Genomic DNA, 20,824 nt, shown 5'->3' on the forward strand with positions numbered 1-20,824 from the left:
GCTGAAGCATATGGTGAAGGAGGTGGGGGGTGGGATGGGGTGGGGTGGGGGGGTGGGGAGCAGTTTATCTGCTGACTTCACGTTCCCCTCCAGTGACCTCGCTGACAATTTGAATAATTTCAAACAAGCCTCTCTAGGAAATCATTGGTTTACAGTGCAAACTGGGAGCAACCACCGCATCCCTGCTAGCTGAAGGCCCTGGAGCCCCAACCGCAAAATCTCTCAGCTGTACAGTTGGGCTTCATTTTGACTGAGCCTGGTGAATAAAGTAATTTTTATTGTCTTTACCAGCCACTGGATCTTCAAAACACAAATAAGTGTTTAATCATCCAGTCTGAAGTTGACATTGTTGTTTAGTCTACAGCGTACAGACTCAGAACTTCTGAAAAACAAAACTCAAACTACATTATGAGCAAATCCCATTAAATCAGCAATAAAGAAATGTAGCTGTCAGGCTAACTTCTTATGTATACAAAACAAAGTTAATCTCTTGGAAGTACAGATCCTCTTGTAGTGAGGGTGGTTCTTCTAAAAAAAAAACAAACAAATACAAAAACAGCTGTTTACATGCCACAAAATTTGCAGAAGAATCAAGGGTGCAAAGGCCCATCCATTGCTGATGACAATGCAGAAGTAAAAAACAAATCGACCTTCTTGAGTAAGAAAAACCCTGCTTTAAAATTCACCTTGTTTATAACTTATAAATGATACCCTTCTGTCTAAAAAAAGTGGTTGAGGTTGGAGAAAGATTTCTCACTTATTCTTTATTCAGAACCCTTGTACGTTATAACTTTATGTGTTAGGCAAACATTACACTATATTTTAAGTATATACTTACTTTATATACCATACAGTGCGGTTTGAAAGTTTGAGGCACTTTAGAGGTTTAGATTCTTATTCAACAGGGAGGCCACTGGTCCCAAATTCATTCTGCAGCATGACGATGACCCCAAACATACAGTCAGAGTCATAAGTATCTTCAGAGACAAGAAAAACAAGGAGTCCTACAACAGATGGTCTGGCCCCCACAGAGCCTTGGTGTCTACATCATGGATTCAGTCTGGGATTACACAAAGACACTGAAAACACTGAGACAGCTTAAATCCACACAGGAACTGTGGCAAGTTCTCCAGGACGCTTGTAACAAGTCACCTGTCAAGTGCCTCGAAAAACTGTGTGTGCAGTTATAAAGGCAAAGGGTGGTCACAGCAAATATTGTTTTAATTTAGGGTTTTTCCGGTTTTCTGCACTTTATAAGAAATGAATGACTAATTTATAACTATATAAAAAATGATTATAAATAATAATAAAAAACTAAAACACAAAAAATGTGAAAATAATTTTAAAAAAAACAACAACAACAAATACAAAGATTAAAAAAAAAAAAGGATAAATATAGGTGTGACTTCTTCAGACAAACATTTCAAAATATATATTAACTGCTGACTTGGGCTTCTTGTTTGTTACCAATTTGAGAGAGTCAAAGTAAGGTTCAAGATCAATTAGAAACAACTTAAATGAGGGAATTGATTTAAGAAATTTTTCCCTATGAATATGAACAGTACAGTCCGGCCACGGGAAGATGTTTTAGGTTGGGGGTGCTGTAGTGGGAGGAGCATTTAACCCCAACCAATACATACACAACATAGGCCTACAACAATACTACTACACAGAGGAACAACTGCACCTCGGTCTATAAAAAATGACTCAGTAATGCTATTGCACAATAATAACTAGTAATTGACAGCTGAATATTAAACTGCTCGGCGGCAGCTTAAACCAAATAAATTACCTTGAGCTGCAGGTCAGGTGCTCCAGTAGTTGTAGTAATCCAAACGTGGCCTTGCGCTCAGGTGTCGTGGAAAGTCTCTCATCAGGGCATGGATGGCCAATGAGTTCAAAATGTCAGTGGACATGCACCAGGGAGAGGTGTTTCTTCTGGGTCATGGTGTTGCTGTAGCCATGTTTGCCCGATGCAAGGCTGAGAAGGTCCGCTAGGATGAGGCCACAGAGATAAGCAGGCACAGACATAACTGTGAGTTTTTCAATTTCTGTAACAAAGCTCTCGTTTGTGGATGGAAATTAGGTTGACATGTTGCTTCATCTTGAACTGTGCTACGAGACCCTCTGGTGACCTCGCCTAGCAATTTGAGCCAAAGATCAGGACGGCCTGGGCGGCTGGCGCGGCTCCTAAAAGGCCGCCAAGTCAGTCTTGGCCTGACACCTGTTAGAAGCAGGCTCCTCAACGCTCACGCTGATACTCCGGTGGGTACTTGCGGCGGGAGTCTCCGTCTCCAAAAAAAAAAAAGGTTCTTGTGGAGCTGCTCTCCTGGGAAGGCTTGGATTGGTTAGACACGAGGAGTGAAAATGGTTAGGGTCAGAGAATGTAGAGAAACCGATACGGTACATTTCCGATATTTCCTGTATTTGTGTCACGTGGGTTTCTCCGCTTTATTCGAGACCTACCTCTGGCTCAGTACCATACTCTCGCGAGATCTGGCAACTGGAGACCGGAAATGTATCCCATCTCGTACCATTGGTGCTGCCTGTAATGCGGTATCTTCTATATAGAGGCTCTTTTTTTAGGGTCAAGATAAGAAGTCATTCTGAGGCAGAGTAAGAATGGTTATGTCAACACTATAAGAACATTATGCTCTCGCCACTAGCACCCCTAGTTCCCGCGTCCATGGGTATAGTGGATTTACCTGTTACCTGAGGCGGCAGCACTGAGCTGAGGGCGCACTGATATACTTCAGCGCCATCTTGGATTTCCTCGGATCATTAATTGAATGTGGCTACACCTGCAAAGTGTTTGTTATTTTACGTACGGCAGACAACGACATGAGCTCTCCTGAAGTGTTTTTCAGACGACCACCTTCCTTCCTATGGATTTGTATTTTCAACCTGTGTCCAAAAATCAACTTTATTATCACTGAATGGCAGAAATTCGTGTTCGTGCCTCACCTGGATACACGAACGGCTCTGGGTCAGGTTCAACGTCAGGTGAGTCCACTGCGGATAGCTTTAGTACACATGCTATCGTTTCAACAAAAAGTTTTATAAAGCAGTTTGGAGACCAACGGTATTCTCTGTGTGATTACAGACGTTTTAGTTTTGTAACTTTGTCTGGACTTGACGTTTTTTTCATTGAATATTCATGACGTATTAACCTATTAAAGCAGGCTGGTCATAACCTGTAGCCATTGCAAAATAAGCTTATCAATTTAAATACAAGACGAATCCTCTGGCGTTACTAATAAAGATATTAGTTAAGTAGTAGTAGTAAATATATTAGTGGGAATTGCTGTTATATACTGCTGGGAAGAACTGGCACTAGTGAGTCAATGTCAATAACTTTATGCACTTGGGAAATAACTAAGAGTATAGTTTTAAATTAACTTGGAGGACCCTGCAGAAACCCTGTAAAAATCACTAAAAGACAGCAACAAAATTGAGTGATCTTGAGAAGTTAACAGCACAGTCTTCTCCAGCAACTACTCCTACTACAGTGGAACTGTTGAACAGGACACTGACGCTTTAGTACACAGCTCAGCTTTGCAACATTTCTGATTGTACTGGACTGCTCCCTGGTGTAAATCTGCATGACTAGCCAACTTTGAAGTATGATGACTGCAGAAAAACCTCATGCAAGCTCAGCAAAGTAGATAAATAACAGTGAACAAATGGAAAAAAAAAATGGTTATTTTACACCCTTGGACTCTTTGCATTTTACACCCATAGAAAAATAGGATATACCTGCCAAAGTCCTGAAAATTGCTGCCACAGGAGAATAATGAATGACACCTCAAATGTCATTTCAACACATGACAGGTTTCAAACACAGTTTGCAAAAATGGCATTTAAAAAATAATATGTCTATGCTGCAGAACAGACTTTTTGAATTGCCTCTGTGGTAAACTGAAGGCTTTTTCTGCTGTTTCTTTCTATTGTATCTGTCATCAGTTAGTTTGGCGGCAGCATAAGAATAAAAATAAGATAAGCTAATGTAGCAGGAATGTGACCTTGTGTAATTTATTCAAATGGAATATCTAGCACTTGAGAGATGTGACACTAAGGGACAAAATGAATATTACCTAGATAACCTGTATTTTAAAGATGGTAAATGAAAAACTTCCAAAGTATGTGGTTCCAGCCGTTAAATTGTCAGAATGATAATGTCTCGTGTTCGGTACAATTGTTATGCTTTGTGTTGTAATATCAGGAGGTCTGCTTTGCTCTATGTGTGAGTCTTTCAAACAGCACACTGACCTTGAAGAAGTCTTTAGTCTAACATTGCAAGTATTTTAGTGTAGTGTTTGGCAGTAGTCAGTTGACTGAACACCTGTGCTTTTTCACCATTGCCCTGTTCTCATTCATTGATGTTTACCTCACACACACTTGGGAGCTGTACAGTACAACCACACTGGTCTACTGTTTCCCGTCAGACAACTCATTGGGAACTCAAACAAGCTGAAAGGTGTTGAACATTGCAAGCTTGCATGCTGTCAGTGTGATTATAGATAAAACATTTGAGCTTTGATAGCCATAAGTTGTATTGTAAACTGCATGTAACATGTTCATGTTACTAAACTGAGCTATCAAACAGGAGTCAGTCCAGCTTTCTCTGATTCTCTGCATCCAGCTGCTGTATAGGACAGTGGTTCCCAACCTGGAGGTCGGTACCCCCACAAGGGGTCACAAGTTGATAACAGGACAGGAAATGAGAGTAAATCTATCTCTGCTTTGCAAAGTTATGCTTCTTTTTTCAGGCATTCCTCCTAACTTTGCTTTTTTATTGTAAATTATTGGCATTTTTTCCCAAATAAATGTTAAGGATAGTAGTAATGTTCTGTTCAAGTGCGCCTAAATAGACATTGGAAAGTAAGGTGAGATTATCCTTGCTTGTTTAGGGGCTTGAACTGATAACTTTTCCTGACATCTAGATATTTCATGATATTTGTTCTCAAGACTATAAAACGGCACTTGTTCATTCTTGTTTTTTCAGTTTGTTGAGAAATAAACAAAGACCCTTGACAACTTTATAGAAGAAATAGTGGCCAGCAGTGCAAAACAGATGGTTCAGGGAGGCGTTGGCTGTGGCTGTTGTTGCTGAAATATTTTGAACACCAGAGAGTTCAGTGCCCTTTTGCAAAAGGTTGAAATATCTTAACTTTAGCTATATGTTGCTGATTGTTGAGACTATATGTTCAGTCTTGTTTGGAGAACATGACATATTGTTACTGTTACTGAAAAACAGTCAGGGAAGAAACTCAGAGGTTCCCAGTGGACCATCAGCCATATTCAGAATTCCATATTTCTCAGGGGCTTTGTTTAATTATATTTGTGACACGCTGACTGTAATTAGAAAGCTGTAAATTGAAGAGTTATCAGCAATAAGTCAGAATTAGTGTAAGCTGACTTTACGGTATAATAGTCATGGTGGGAGAGGAGTATTCCTGAAGGCCCATTTGGGGGAAAGTCATTCACAATGTCAGGAAAATGTATGGCATGGTTTTAATTATGTATTCCTATTTTCTAGAGTTATAAGTCAACCAACATGCATGACAGCTGATAGTGAATTACATTTATTCAAACCCAGCTAATGCCCAGTGTGGGGCAGTCAGCTGGTGCATACACATAGTATCTTTAATGTGTGCTGTAGTGTATGGATATTTCTGTTATGCTTGTCCCGTGCATTGAATGGCAAAAATCTGCTGAATGAGATGGATGGTGCAAGGGTGGGGGGTGCGACTATGAGCTTGTCAACATATGATGCATTGTGTACACAGTGGGAAATAGGTAGTCTTCATTTGAAAGTCAATGCCAAAGCTTAGACGTGCTCCAGGGGATTTAAAACCATGAGCCAGAGTTGTGATGGCACTCCCAAGAGGTGGGTGGTTGGGTGGTTGGGTGGGTGTGGGGGGGGGGGTCCAGGGAGAACTTCTGTACTGTCTCCGGTGCTTTCAAAGGCAAATAAATAAGACTCCCGACTTGCAGTATTTACTCAAACACACACTCTTAGTCACACACAAGGACTTGCACATAGGGTTGGTTGAATATCTGCAGTTTTTTTTTATTTTTTTTATTTATTTTTCTTGGAGCAATAATTAACCTGTAAAGCACAATTCAAAGTGTGTGCTAATAGGAACTGGCAGTTGGAGTTGGGCCATATTATTCACGTTCTTGTTGCACTGATTTCTGTCTTTTGAGAAAAAACAAACAGGGCTGTGACTAAATGACAATTAAGCCATCTTAAGTGGTTGCTGTCTGATTAGTGCTAAAAAGCAAATTCAATTCATAAATCATATTTGAGAACTAGACCTAAATTGTGTGTGCGGTTATGCACCCTGATTGTTTGATAGCATGTTATCCCCACATTTTTATACACTTTGAAGCTGCAAGTGCTTCCTTCATCTGAAACCATCAGACTCTTTTCAGCACGTTTCGGACAGCCTGTCTTTACAGCTTACTGCTTATCGACGATCTCAAGGTGATTTATTTTCTTTAAATAAAGAAGAGTAGGTTGTACTGTTTCAATAAAATAAGATTTTCACATTAATACACATGGAGGACAGAGGTTAAGATAAAGACAAAGTTATTTAAACCAGTTGTTGAATTGACGGCGGTCGGTTGGAAAATTTAACCATATCTCACAACCCTACTTGTACAATGGATTTGTCTGCTGATTGTTTTCTCAACAAATCGATTCATCATTTGGTCCAGAAAATGTCATCAGTCCATCAGTCCATCAGTCCATCAGTCTTCCCTTGTCTGGTTTTGTGCAACCAAATCCCCCAAAACCCAAACACAATGTTATAATGTTACAATGATTTTTTAAAAATGGTTTTAGGGATGTTTTGATTTGAACTTATGATAATTTTTCTAAGTTACAGTTTGTGCTGCTGTTAAATCTTATCGTGTTTAGCTGCAGACAGTTGTTTCTAATAATCTACCCTCACTGATTTAAATAGAATGGAAAAAGTATTGGAAACTGATTGTGTGCTGTTGATTGTTCTTCATAATGACAGTTTTGCTTTTGTTCAACTTCTGCCATTGCTCGCTCTAGTTTGTCATCTTGCCAAAGCTCTATTAACAGTAATGGTGCACAAGATGAAAAGAAATAGACTCAATGACAACAAAATTAACTCACCAACAGAAACAAAACTCAGAAAAAGTGTTTGTGCACTCTGGTTTGAAACAGAGATTATTTAAATGTGCATTGTTCAATCCACAGTGAAGCCATTTATGGCTCTTTTAATGAAATATGAAACAGCATAGTTGGCAGTTTAGAAACTCCCAGTAAGATAAGTAATGATTTTGTAGTCAGTAGGCGTAGAGCTGGAAAGTTATTTGTACGTGTTGCAGTTGTGACTGATCATAATGAGTTAAATGTCTCGAGAAACTGTGCTGTGTGACGCAGTTGAACTTCTTAAAACTGTGCACATGTCTCTGTCTGTGACACAGCATCCTGCAAAACTTAGTCCATTAATAACCCATTTAACACTGGGATGCCGCAAAGAAGTTGATTGATTGTGCTAGCAGATATGGTAATCCACCTAGTGTGGCTAAAAGACTGTGTTAGCAGAGAAGTGGAGCAGCAGCTGCTGCAGGCAGGGTTCCTACCTGGATCTGGAGAGTTTAGAAATGCACAGCGAATGAATATGATCACATTAAAGAGGCAATAAGTAAGATTTTTAATGCCCCATGGCACAAAATGGCCATAATAGTCTGCAGGGGGCTGGTAAGGCTGTTGATCATTAGCAGAGTTTTAACAATTACTTTACCAGGTTCAGAGATCTTTTGAATTTCCAGACCTATACTATGGAACAAAAACACCCTGCCCACTGGATTATCAAGGAACTTTAACACCCCCTCCCTACTACGCTGTCTCAGGCAGAAGTGAGGGACTGGCATAACGAGATATTTCATTTACAAAGGCTAAAAGCTTTGTTCTGAAAGAAAATAGGCCAAAGACCAAGTCTTAATGCAGCAGCGTTATGGTAGTATGTTGGTTATGACTTGGACCTTAGTCTCTTTGTAGACATTTCTTTAGAATATTTGCTCCAGTTAACTGTATCGTTTGTCTTGTTTGAGAAAATATGACTTTAATATTTCTATAAATTCAACAGTGGATAGGTTTGTCGTTGGGCTGCTGATAGGTGAAAGTTGTGTAGGAGGAGACTCTGTGAAGGTTGTCTCAGAGATTGGCGATGAACCCAAAAGTCTAGGCCTGGGTGTTGAATCTGGAAGACAATTACATACACACTGGAGCTGTTGATATTTGTTCTTCCAACTGAAAGTTATATTTCCATCTGGATAAATCACATACAGTGCATAGACCATGTTCTTCATATCTGTTAAAGAAAAGAAAGAAATGCTGGGTTGAAATGAAAAGGGAAGGAGTTTCAAAGCAGAAACTGTGCAGGGGATCTGCAGGTGTCAGGCAGCTCAGGAAGGCAATAAAAGTCACATAAAGTCACGGAAATAAAGTTTCAGTGTTCCCTCTTTGTCCGGAACATCACAGTGACATGCCGCTCTGCTGGTGCGACCTCCTGACCTCCGGTGAATAGCAAGTGGGCCCACAGAGCTGCCACAACATTGCCATTGTTGTCTGATTCGGTGTCACTCAGGAAGAACAAGGAAGCAGGGTCACAATCCTGCTGTCAGTCATCCCCCTCCGCTGGAGGATGATGAGCAGACACTGGTGGCTTGAGAGGGCTTAGGAAGTACAGCTCAGTGTTTGTCTGTGAAAATCAACAAGTCAAGTCGAGTCAAATGTATTTATGATGCGTCTCTAACAAAGGGGATTTTTGCGATGTGCTGCACCAAGAACCGAGAGCATAAATGCAGATAAAGATGTGGGATAAAAATAAGAAGGAACAAGCACATTGCAGATTTCAACAGAAATCATGTGTAAGGCAATATGAAAGCATTGGATATCACATACCTCTGTATTATCTGCATCTTAACTTCCTTGAACATTGCTGTTTCTGGGGCACACACATTTTCTCAGGGCATGTTTTTTTTTTTTTTTTTTGGTTTTGTTTAATTCATGTAATGCAAAGGTCAAACTTGTTTTTACACCCTGTAATGAATAATTGAAAATGCAGGCATGTTGGAGGTGAATAGTGAATATTCTCACTCCCTTAAATAAATATTTAGCTTACGTGTCTGCAAGGGTGTAAGGAAACTGTTAAAGATGTAATCTCTCCGCTACATCACAGTTGTTTGACTTAGACACTCACTAATTAATCCAAAGCCCTCACTTTAATTGCCTTAATATATTGCCTCTTTGTCTTCTTTATTTTGATTTTCTCATGATGTCTAGTTCCCCTTAATTGATTCAAAAGGAGATCTAATCTGCTTGCTGAGTGTGGGGCACGTATTGATAGCTTTACTTTAAACCAGCGACAGTTTTGCGGTTCCCATTGTCTACACTAATTACAGCAGACTTGATGTATAGTCTTGGCCAACTGGAATTGAACCTCCAGAGTGTTGGAAAAGAGCACTCACCATTCTTGCTTGGTTTTTGACAGGAAAAGACCAATGAAGACAGCCAGATGGTGGTCGGCGGCAATTTTACTGTTGGGGCTTGCTGTGCTTGGCGCCGACGGGAGACCCAACAAGGAGGGATTCGGGTTGCCGCCCTATCGACCAGTCGTGAGATTCCGACACAAGGTATTGATTGCTTTCTTTTTTAATTTGCTGTCCGTAACAAGAGCTGTATGTGCTTTTGCCAAGTATAAAACTAATTACAGTGGCGCTTTCTTGCTGCATCAGATGACTCTCCTGTGGTGGTTGTTTTTCTGCCTGCTGAAAAATACTTGATGAATCATTATCCCTCCCTCTGTGCCAGGGGACCGTCTTTTCAAAGACAACATCAGATTATTGCGAGGCACAGCTGAGCAAAGATGAAAATGAGCTTTGAATGAAGTGAGGATGCTCGCATGGCATATTAGTTGAACATTTAAAGTAAAATATGTAACTGAATGCTTATTGATACAGGGCAGACCCCATTATCAAAATCTGCCGCTTTTATTAATCTCTCTCGCTGTATCTCAATGAACGTCCCCTCTAAACTAGTAGACTACTCTATTTATTCTTCTCTTCTGTTCCAAAATGCCAGAGTAACAGAGAAGGATCTGTTAGAACCAGACTGGGATAGAAAGGGATGGTTCTGGCAGACGGAGACTTGAGGAAAGCAAAGTGTTTTGTCAAGAGGCATTAGTTGGATTGTGGCTCTTCAGTACACATTTCCCATAAGCCCCCTTTGCAAGTCTGTTCACTGGTAAACACATCTCCTCTCTATCCAATCCAAGATAAATATTAGCGGTGACAATAAAGGAAAATTGGATTTAATTAAGCTTTTTACTTCAAGGCAGTCTGTCATCTCTAGACTAAATATTGCATTTAAAATTTGTTTAAGTCGACTTAAGTCACATCTGCATGGGAATGAAAGGCAAAGACGGTGGTACTAAAGGATGCATGGGGTGAGAGGTGGTTAGAAAGAGAGGGAGATGAAGAGGAAGACGGAGGGAACAGATGGTAGGAACGTCATTGGACTGCATCAGAGTTGAGCGAGAAGCTGGGAGATATGCAAAGCTGTTGAATCGACGCAATGGTCAAACACATTCTGACCTTTTGAACAATTTATTCAGGGAGATGCTTTCGAAATACCAGGACTGTAGGTATCGGCTGTACAAGAGTTCTGCTTCTCTCTAGCCACCACTACCCAGGAAATTGATTGTGTGTGTGTGCGTGTGTGTGTTAAGGACGTAAAGAGCTTTAAACTTCAAGACCCAAAAATCCTGTAATATGATCTCAGTAAACTGATGACATGGCACTTCTTCCAGGCTGGGATGCTTTTGAGAGAGAGGCACATACTGTATATAAAATGTCCACCTCTGTTTGGACGGTGTTGGATTTCAGTCTTAAAGGACCACTGTTGAAGATCACTGCTGTATAACATTATCCCTGTGTGCAGTGTGGCATTGCACCATTGTCTTGTCAATAGTTCGTACCCTTTCAGATCCTACATATCCTGGGCTAAACAGAAACAAGAGAAACTAGTTTTCCAGATTTTACTGTCTCACTGGTTTGAAATGTTTCTTTCTATAGCCTGTGTCCACTCCTTTTTTATAGCTATAGGATTTTGGAGACAGATAGCACGTTATGTATCAACATGTGTAACTGATGTCCTCGTACTTGAATTTCATTTTAAGTATGGTGAATTTACAGGATCTGCTTAAGGGGCAATGGGGTGCCCTGATAATAAAATATAGGTAGTTTTATGTCTAGGTTTTGATTGGAAATCTGGAAAACATAAAAAAAAAAGTAAAAAAGTAAAGCTTGTTTAGATGATTAAAAACAAAAATTGCTGAATTAAATGTTCAGTTACACTGTCCTGCCATTCATTTTTTATGAAATTTATAATGTTCAGTTTTGGTCAACATTGTCAGAAATGTGTAAATTCAATTATATATTTACTTGTTTTTTATTGTTAAAGTTGGTGTTGTACAAGAATGAGAGGTGTTTTCTAATATTTGTGAGAATTCTCTATCTCTTTTTAACTGGGCTGTATTTTTACATAGATACAAAATAATAATAAAACTAACTGGTGTTTCAGAATGTGCCTCAAAAACGTCATTCTTTATTTTATAGTAGTGGCTAAAAAAAAAAAAAAAACATCTCGCGGAATATATCCTCAAAATTTATTGTTAAAACTAGCAGATTTCAGGATTTCAGAAGCCGTTTAAAAGGCACTGAGACACAAATCTTCGAGGTGGCTCTCCTAGTGTTAATTGCAAAATTTGCATTGCAGCTTTTCTTTTTTTTTTTTCCCACTTGAAACTTTTGCTGGTTGTACTTAATTTTTTTGTCCCCAGTACGATCCTCAGTCCCTGGTTCACCTTCTTTTGTGTGAAACAGAGTGTAGTTTCTCTTGTTGAAACAAACTAGTTTGGACTTCCTCTCTTTTTATTGCCCAGTTTTGGAACCAGAGTGACTTTAATAATTAAAGTAATGTATGTCCACATGTAGCGGGAATTTGACAAGACGCTACAAAAATGATGTATGTGCTTTTCCACTCCAATGAAATTAATGTGCCAGGCACTGTGATTACATCGCAGAGGAATGTCATTACAGCATCTGCATACCATTACAATTCGTCTTGTGAGAGGACAGAGGTAAACTCCGCTCATCTATCCGCCTGTCAAACGAGGCTGTGGAAATTTACAGCCATTGCAAGCCTTTTTCCAAAATAGGTCATTGGCCTTTTTTGTTTTTGAGACTTTTCTCCACTGTTGAATAGAGTACAGAGAAGCTTGGCTCATCCGCTTGTCAATACAGTTTAGTGAGCAATTTACAGAACAGCTGTTTTAAACTGAGATATTATAGAGAAGCAATACCACGTTTAAGAACAGGTTTACCTCAGATTTTAAGTTTTTGGTTCTCTTTGAAAGTGTAGTAAGTAAAGAAAGTCCCTAATTGCAAAATAATGAGAAATCCATTTCATAATTCAAAATTTGCATCATATTTTTTAATTAAAACCTTGTCACATTCATCATTTGTGAAGAACAGGGTGAGACAATATTTTTAATAACATGATTACATTAATTTTCTCATCTATACATCCAGAGCAATGCGACATGCTCTGCTTGAAGCTGTAACCCCAGCGGCTGTATTAATGCTATGCCTTTTCATGTACTTTGAAGGACAGTGTTTGACAAGGGTAACAGGATCGGATACGACCTTATAAGCTTTCCTCGCAAAGACTTCAATCACCAGGAGGCACTCGGCCATAAACAGCTGGTCACGTGCTCTACCCATAATTCCCTTGGTATTGTTTCAGAAATTCACTGTGAAATCCTCCACATGGGGTCAGGTATAGGACGTAGATCCTTTACACCAGAATTCAGCCCTAATGATAATTGGTTTTAATGAGAATTCACGATGGTTACTGTTCTCAAGCCTCTGTAACATGGAGGTCTTTTTTTTTATTTTTATACCCTTTTATTTCACTCAGGCTCTTTCCCGATGAGTTTACCTGTAAGAGTGATGGAGAGGCTCTGTGTGTAATTTGTGAAATTTGTGGAAAAGTATCCAGGCTTGCCCAACACCAGGGACAAAAGCAATTTCTGAGAGTTTGTCGCTCTGACATCAAGCTGTTATGTCAGGACAAACAAAATGGAGGCAAGGACAACTGTGCAAAGCCCCATCCATCCAGCACTGGCTTGGCCACATGGCAAATCTAGATTAACAGGGGATAAGCAGAGAGAGACGGGGGGAGAGAGAGAGGGAGGGAGAGAGAGAGAGAGAGGCAAATGAGATTGAGATAAAGAGACAGGAGATGGGAGAAATAACAAGAATAAATCACAGAATTCACAAACAGCTTGATGTACAGTAGCTGCTCTTAAAGCTGCAATAGGCGATGTTTTGCTTAAATGTGACTACTGTCAGTATCATTTCCGCCCTCCTCTTCTTCAGCTGGTCAGTTTTAGCCCCAACCCTTGTCACTCATCTTGATGAGCTGTCTACTTTCAAATGGCAGCCAGCCTGAGGGGGAGGTAACCAGCGTCTGTGAAGTCTCCACAGGGGCTGAAGAAGCAGACACTGTATGGAGCCAATCTGCTATAACGACAAGATGCTGATGCCCATGCTGGTGTTAATCTCAGGTTTCCAGAGTCTGTTCAGCCGCATGCTTATCTTTGCTGTTCTGTGGCTTGTTATTTACTGTGCTTTGCCTACTATTGATATATAGACTTATTGCAGTGTAGCAACTAGCCTCACCACCCTCTGTAAATAGCTGCTGCAACACAGCTAACCACAGGCCGCATACACTACACAGGAAATCTTCAAGTCTTAGGGGAACTGGGGAATTCAGGTGTCAGGCGAGGCAAGCATTCAGCCCATAAAGGGCCTAGTGTTTAAATAAATAAATAAATAAATGCAAGGGTCTGTGGTGGTGTGGATGAATTGCTACAGGTAAGGCTGCCTGTGCATTGAAAGTTGCAAACTCTCCAAAAATATTCTCTTAACATTTTGACTTCCAAGAAGAATTAAGAGATGCCATAATGCTGCTTAGCAGTTTATAATACTACAAGGGGAAGGCTCTCTGTTCTCTGTTGCAATGGTTGCATGGTAAACAGTAGCATTGCAGTATTACCAAGTGACCTACCAGGAATACGCTTATTTGATTTGCTAGTGTAGTTCATTGTGAGATGATATGGCATTGGGCTGCAGCAATAGTTGCGTCAGACTCAACTTCTTTTGTTGGATGCCTTGTGTTTTTTTTTTTTTTTTTCCTCTGTTGCCATCAGGACTTACACTGTCCCAGAGGTGTGGTCACATAGATGTCAACAAGAGGTTTTTTTTCTTTTTTCTTTCTTCACGCAGCACTTACAGATAGATCCAGGATCACTGATAAGATACTGAAGTGTATCTTCTACTTATTTGTCATACATGTATGTTGCAATTTGCAGTTATATGTTATAATTGAAGTGTATTTGAAGCTGATGGTGTAGAAGAGGGAGGGATGTGAAGTCTGAAGCACTACACGAAGGGGCAAGGAGGAGGGTGGTGTTGGTGGAGTAAAGGGGGTTAAGAGATAAAGCAAGTGGGAGAGAGAGATGTGGGCGGTCAGCCAGCTAGCTTTGACAGGGGCAGATGAACCACGGGTTGTACAGCTGGGTGCTTCGCCGTCCCCAGAGTCTTAGGGCAGCAGAGACAGACCTGCCAGCGGCCCTGGGGAAATCACTCTCTTCAAACAAATGGAGTGTGAACACTGTCTGCCATATGCAAATAAGCCCTATTTGATATCTTCCCTACCTGTAGTGCAGCTCTAAATGTCACCTCCTCTAGAGGGTGGTGGGGATACGAAGAATGTCAGAGCCACAGGTGTTTTCTGTGATTTGTGCTTATTGGGTCGCTAGTCAACGATGTTTCGTATAACATCCTCAAAGATGCTGGGCAGACAGAACAATATGGTTAAGTTAGCTGTGTCTTACTTCATGGTTTCATAGAATAGTTTCAGCGTATTCATAGCCACGCAGCTTGCATGGCTTTTACGATGGCAATGTTGGTTTGATCCATCTGATCACTTTGGTCCAGACTGACGTGTCTCAACAACTCTGTACAGACTTTGCACAGACATTCATGTCGCCTAGATGACGAAAACCTACAGACTTTGTTGATCCTCCTGGCTTTTCCTCTAATACCACCAGCAGGGTCCACATTTGTTGTTCAGATTGAAAAGTCTTGACAACTGTCGGATGGATTACAGGGCAGTTTTGTACGGACATTCATGGTCTTTGTGAACTTTGACGATCCCTTGACTTTTTATGCAGCACCATTGTCAGGTCAAAAGGTCAATGTGTTCAATTTGATTTATCTGTTAAATAGTTTTTAACAGCTTCTTTTCAATGAACCCCATAAAATCTGACTAAACTGTCAAAATAAATGAATTATGATAACAACTAGTGGCTTTTGCATATGGACATTTCCAGGCATAGTGTAGCATAGTCATACCTCTAGTTACAACAGTGTAAATCTAATGAAAACTAATTATTGATCAGTTTAAAATTACTTATTAAGTAATCTATCAGGAAAAAATAATCATCTTCTCAAATGCTTTACTGCTGTTCTCTTTTTGTTGTTTGTTCATTTAATATTGTTGGGTTTTTAACAGTTGCTTGGAAACAAAAAACACGATGAATCCATTGATCAAAAAGATAATGAAAAGATCAATTGATAATGAAAATAATTGTGAGTTGCAGGTTTATAGCATTTCACAAAATGTGAATAACGTCATCCTGAAAAAAGATCTGCGAGGCAGTTGTTTCTTCATGAGTGAAACTTGTTAGTGACAATTTAGTAAGAGGAGGTGTCAGTGTAGTTGACGTGGTATTTTCTTGTCAGTTTTCAGCTGCAGTACATGAGCACCAACAGTTGCATTTAACAGCCTGGCTCCCACAGGAAATCTCTACATTCAATGTAGGAATTGTTAAGTGCGGCACTGCTCTTGTGGGTTTGCTTTCCTCTGATAGGTGTCTCATTAGCAGTAGAAGTTATAAATGTAAGCGTACAGACTCGTTACCATTTTAATGGAAGTGTAAGAATGACAATATAGAGAAAATGGCACAGATAGAATCACTGTCAAGGGACACAGTGTAAAGTAACCAAACTACATGGTGAGCTGAATTATTTTTATAGTCAAAATTAATTTTTTTTCACCAAATCTCTTAGATAAAGTTACACTTATATGTGTGAAATGCTTTTAAGCTATCACATACTTGCTACATACATATTGATTGACTTTTTTTAAAAATATGGAAACTATGCATTATGCAGATTTTGTGGGCAAACCCAGGAACTGAGTAATCTTCTATTTTTAGTAGGCAGTCAGGGACCGCAGTTCATTATTTACAGTAGACCTGTTGCATAATGCATCTTCTTCATAACATCACCCTGCTGGAGCTGGTAGAAAGAGAGAGTGAATTTTCTGCACAAGAACGAGAAGGATGAGCTATGCAGATTTCACTGTGGAGAAATCAAATATTTATGCCTCGTTCTTTCATATTCATGGTTTGGGGAGAGCAGCTACTTAGAATAGTAGTCCTGATAGCAACGTTGTCTACAACTGTCATGACTATGCATCTTCCAAATGCAGCTGATTTTTATAGTTCACCTACTCAAGGGGTCGTGGTTATTTGCTCTTTATATGTCTCTGCACTGTGATTTCTATTGAGTGACTCCTCTGTTTCTTATTCTGTCAAATAGAGTTCAATTTTATTTTGGTTCATCTTAAAAAGAATGAAAGAGAATGAAATAACGGAAGGGAAGCAAAATAACAATCATGATGGAAACCAGTAGAGCAACAGCGAGATCCACAAATTGCTGTTATAAAATTAGAGTGAGAAAGAATTTAAGTACTAATACTGTATAAAGGAGAACAAACAGGAAGAAAGAAATTGGATAAACGCGACACAACAAATCGGAAAAAGAGGAGAAAGAAGGGAAAAAAGGAAGAATGATAAAAAGGTCTGTAGTATACAAAATAAAATCCTTGGGAACATGGCTATGTTAACCAGTTGATGTATTTATTAATAAGTATGAATTAAGTATTAATATTGTGAATGTGAGTGAGTCAAACGGCCACTTAACATAATGGCACATTAATGTCTGACTTATTTATGCATCATTTGTTGCCAATCAAACAGGCAACACCACATTGCCTCAAACAAGTTCCTGCGGTCAGAGAGTGAAATCCTTGAAGCTTTTGCATTTTGCCTGCATCGACATGTATTACATGGTCTGTAGAATACAATTTCTATAGTACAGGCACCAAGGATTTCACTCATTCAGCTAAATGAAAACAGCTTCCTGTCATATTGTTGATGCAGTGATCTTGTGGTTTATTATAACTGTGTTCTCCTTTTTGTGTTTGTTCCAGCAGGATGGGATCCCTGAGAGCTTGAGGATAAAGGGTGAGTCTCTATTTCTAATCCCCCTCCTCCTCCTATGACTTAAAATGTACAACCAGCATTGGACATCATGCAGGTTAGGTGTAGGGTGGTTGTCTGATGGAGGCAACAGCATGGCTTAAGCACATCTGCTGTAGGATATTTCAGACTACCCATGGTGTATTAGTGTTTTACTTTTTTAAAGAAAAGCACCAGACAAAACCGGATACTTTAACAAAAACCAAAGTGGAGCACAGCACTCCATCATCTGATCTTTTGAACCAGTTTGTTTGGTTTAACAAAAAGATATCTCACCTGATAATCATGTTCTAACACAGTGAACCAACAGCTACTGTGGCTGGGGGCAAACATTTGCTCTGCTGGTCTCAGGTACCCGCTACAGACAGGTGAAAAAATTTAAGAAAAAACCAACATAAAGTTTCTTAGTAAGGCGTTGGGCCACCATGTGCTTCCAGAACAGCTTCATTGTGCCTTGACATTGAATCTACGAGTCTGTGGGACTCTACTGGAGGGATGAACATCTTTCTTCCAAAAGATATTCCCTCATTTGGTGTTTTGATGATGGCGGTGGTGTCGGTCCAAAATCTCCCATACGTGTTCAGTGTGGTAGAGATATGGTGACTGTGAAGGCCAGAGCATACGATGGGGGGCATTATCACTCAGAAAAACTTTGTATTGATTTGCGGTGACCTTTCCCTCTGAGCGGAACAAGTTAGCCCAAACCATGCCGGCAAAATACCCTTCGCAGCATAACAGAGCCACCGGATCCCCTCACTGTAGGGGTCAAGCATTTAGGCCCGTACTGTTCTCTTGGTGTACACCCACACACGCAGTCCTGACCAGATGCCAACCTCAAGAACCTCAACTGGGTCCTTTCGACATGAAGGAGCAGCAGCTCTACTTCGAGCTTCCCCCACATGTCAGAGCTCCATACCCTTTATCTAAGGCTGAGCCAAGCCAACTGATTTTATTCACAATGTGGTTCTTTCAGTCAGTACCCAATGCTCATGACCATAGGTGAAGGTAGGAATGAAGGTCGACTGCTAAATCGAGCACTTTACCTTCCAGTTTAGTTCCCTCTTCACCACCCAAGATGCTCCTTCACTTGGGGCAGAAAATCTGTCCCAACCCTAGGAGAGTGATCTACTGTTTTTAGGCGGAGAACCATGTCCTCAGACTTGCAGGTGCTGACCATCATCACCGCTTCACACTCAGGTGCAAACCACCCCAGTGCATGCTCAAGGTCACAGTCCGATGAAGCTAACAGTACCACATCATCTGCAAATAGCAGAGAATAAATTCTGAGGCCACCAAACCGGACACAGTGCTCCTCCTGGCTGCGCCTTGAAGTCCATGAAAATCACAAACAGGATTGATAAGGGACAACCCTGGTGCTGTCCAACACCCAACAGGTGTGTGTGTGTGTATGTGTGACTTCCTGCTGAGAACACAGACACAACAACATCTAGGTATCTATCTATGATTTGTGGGGATAAAAAAACAGTCCACCTTGTATTGTTTCTCAAGTTGGGTTCATCAAGATGCTTTTAAAATGTTAGACTAAAGAGCTCTAATTGTGGGAGTGAATTTACATTAGACTATAATTATTTGTTGATTCATTTGGCAGTTATTAGTTAATTGAGTTGACATTGAAATGTCTCTGAAGATATTCAGTTTGCTGTCCATAGAAGACGAAGAAAGCCAGCAAATATTAACATTTGAGAACGTGTAACAAGTGTTTTTTTTATTTTTTTTATGGCACTTTTGTTCTAAAAATTACTTAAACACATAATTGATTATCACTTCAGCTCTAATTTACATCTGCAGTTAATTTCTCCATTCACAGTAATTGTCAATAAAAGATTTAAACTTATTCCCGATTCCCAATTGTGATGACATTTTTCATTTTCTGTCATTTTATACACATTGTTCGGCCAACTGTTTACACAAAACAGTTGATTACTTACTGATTGATAAATAAAAATATAAATGAATCTGTTTTGAAGATAACCATTAGTTGCAGCTGCAGTTTGCACCATTATCCACAGCCAATGTCTTCTACCAGTTAGGTGCTGGTGGTGTGGATGCATGAATGCGCCATGGTCCTCTTGCTGTTTGACAGGTGCTTCTCATCTGTCAACCTGTCACCTTTCTAATGCCTTTTCTGTCTCCTCTAAACAAGAGTCAATGTCAGGCAAAAGGTGGTCCTGCTGCCCAACATGTCTGCCACTAAGTGTTTGAAAGGGCCGCTAAATGGACGTCTCCCCATTTTTCTTCACCAGGGAAGGTCGAAGCAGTAATTGTAGAGGGTGCATTACCATAAAGGGCGGCCCCAGCTGTCTGCTGTGATTCACTTTAATGCGCCATGTTCTGTAAGCCGAGAGGGGAGATCTCACTTTGGCCAGTTTTCAGCAAACTCATTTCCAGCCCCAATAACGAGAAGGCAAGCGAACTGTAGAGGAAATCATAAATAATTCAAGCATCACCCCGTACATTGGAGGCTTCTCATTATTACTCAACTGAGGTCAATTTAGCATTAAAACTTCAATTTTACAAGCTACGTCACAAGCTACATTTTGAATGGACATCTAGCCAGCCAAAATGAGAGGAAGCACAGGAGCAGCTGAACAGAGTACAGTGATTTATCTGATATTTACAAAAAGCTGCAAAACAGTTCCTGGTGGAGAATGAGTGGAGAATCAGTCTGTATTTTAAAATTCCCGTAGAATATGTTCATTATAGTAATAATTAACCAAAAACAATTGCATCTTTTTAAAATGTTTTTTCCTGCCTGAGGATTTGAAATAGTTTCCTCCCTCAAAATCTAAACTAGGTGACAGTGTGTTGTATTGTAGATTGGTGAATTCCCTCTCACTCCATTCCCTGTCATTGTTCAGTTGTCTGAGACTATTTCATTCCTCGCCTATGATAGACTGGCGACCTGTTCAGGGTGCGCCTTACCCAGTCTTTCACCTAACGTGTTACCCTGCACAACATGATCGGTTCTGAAAATGGACAGATGGATATTATATATCTACATTTAGTGTGAATGAAAAGACAAAAAATAATTATAGATTGAGTGAATGCAGCGGCCTATAAACTTGTACTGAATGTCAGCACTGAAGAGACAAAGACAGACAAAATCCCAGCCTTTTTCCAGGATGCTCTGTAATTGGAGTCCCAGAACGAGGGTGTGCCAAACTAACCGAGCTTGTTATGCAGGCTGCAGCAAGACCTTGGGCTGCCGGTGAAATGCAATTTTACAGAATAAATAGACTGATTTAGCCATATGAAATACCTGATGGAACTTTTTGAGATAATCTTACCATCCTCATTACACGTAA

General features: G+C 40.1%; 1 protein-coding gene across 4 annotated transcripts in view; it reads left to right on the plus strand.

Annotated features, from left to right (window-relative positions):
• The window catches only part of fstl5 (follistatin like 5), a 168,697-nt gene that overhangs the window by 16,191 nt on the left and 131,682 nt on the right, over window positions 1–20,824 (plus strand). For 2 of the 4 annotated variants that reach the window (XM_022760203.1, XM_022760205.1), the window contains exons 2-3: window positions 9,537–9,678; window positions 17,450–17,483. In XM_022760203.1, the coding sequence (XP_022615924.1) occupies window positions 9,537–9,678; window positions 17,450–17,483 (176 nt within the window). The remainder of the gene's footprint in view (window positions 1–9,536; window positions 9,679–17,449; window positions 17,484–20,824) is intronic. The other 2 variants (XM_022760204.1, XM_022760206.1) reach the window with 1 other exon arrangement.

This window comes from Seriola dumerili, unplaced genomic scaffold (assembly GCF_002260705.1).
Source record: "Seriola dumerili isolate Sdu_G_001 unplaced genomic scaffold, Sdu_1.0 BDQW01000331.1, whole genome shotgun sequence".
Classification (NCBI taxonomy): Eukaryota; Metazoa; Chordata; class Actinopteri; order Carangiformes; family Carangidae; genus Seriola; species Seriola dumerili.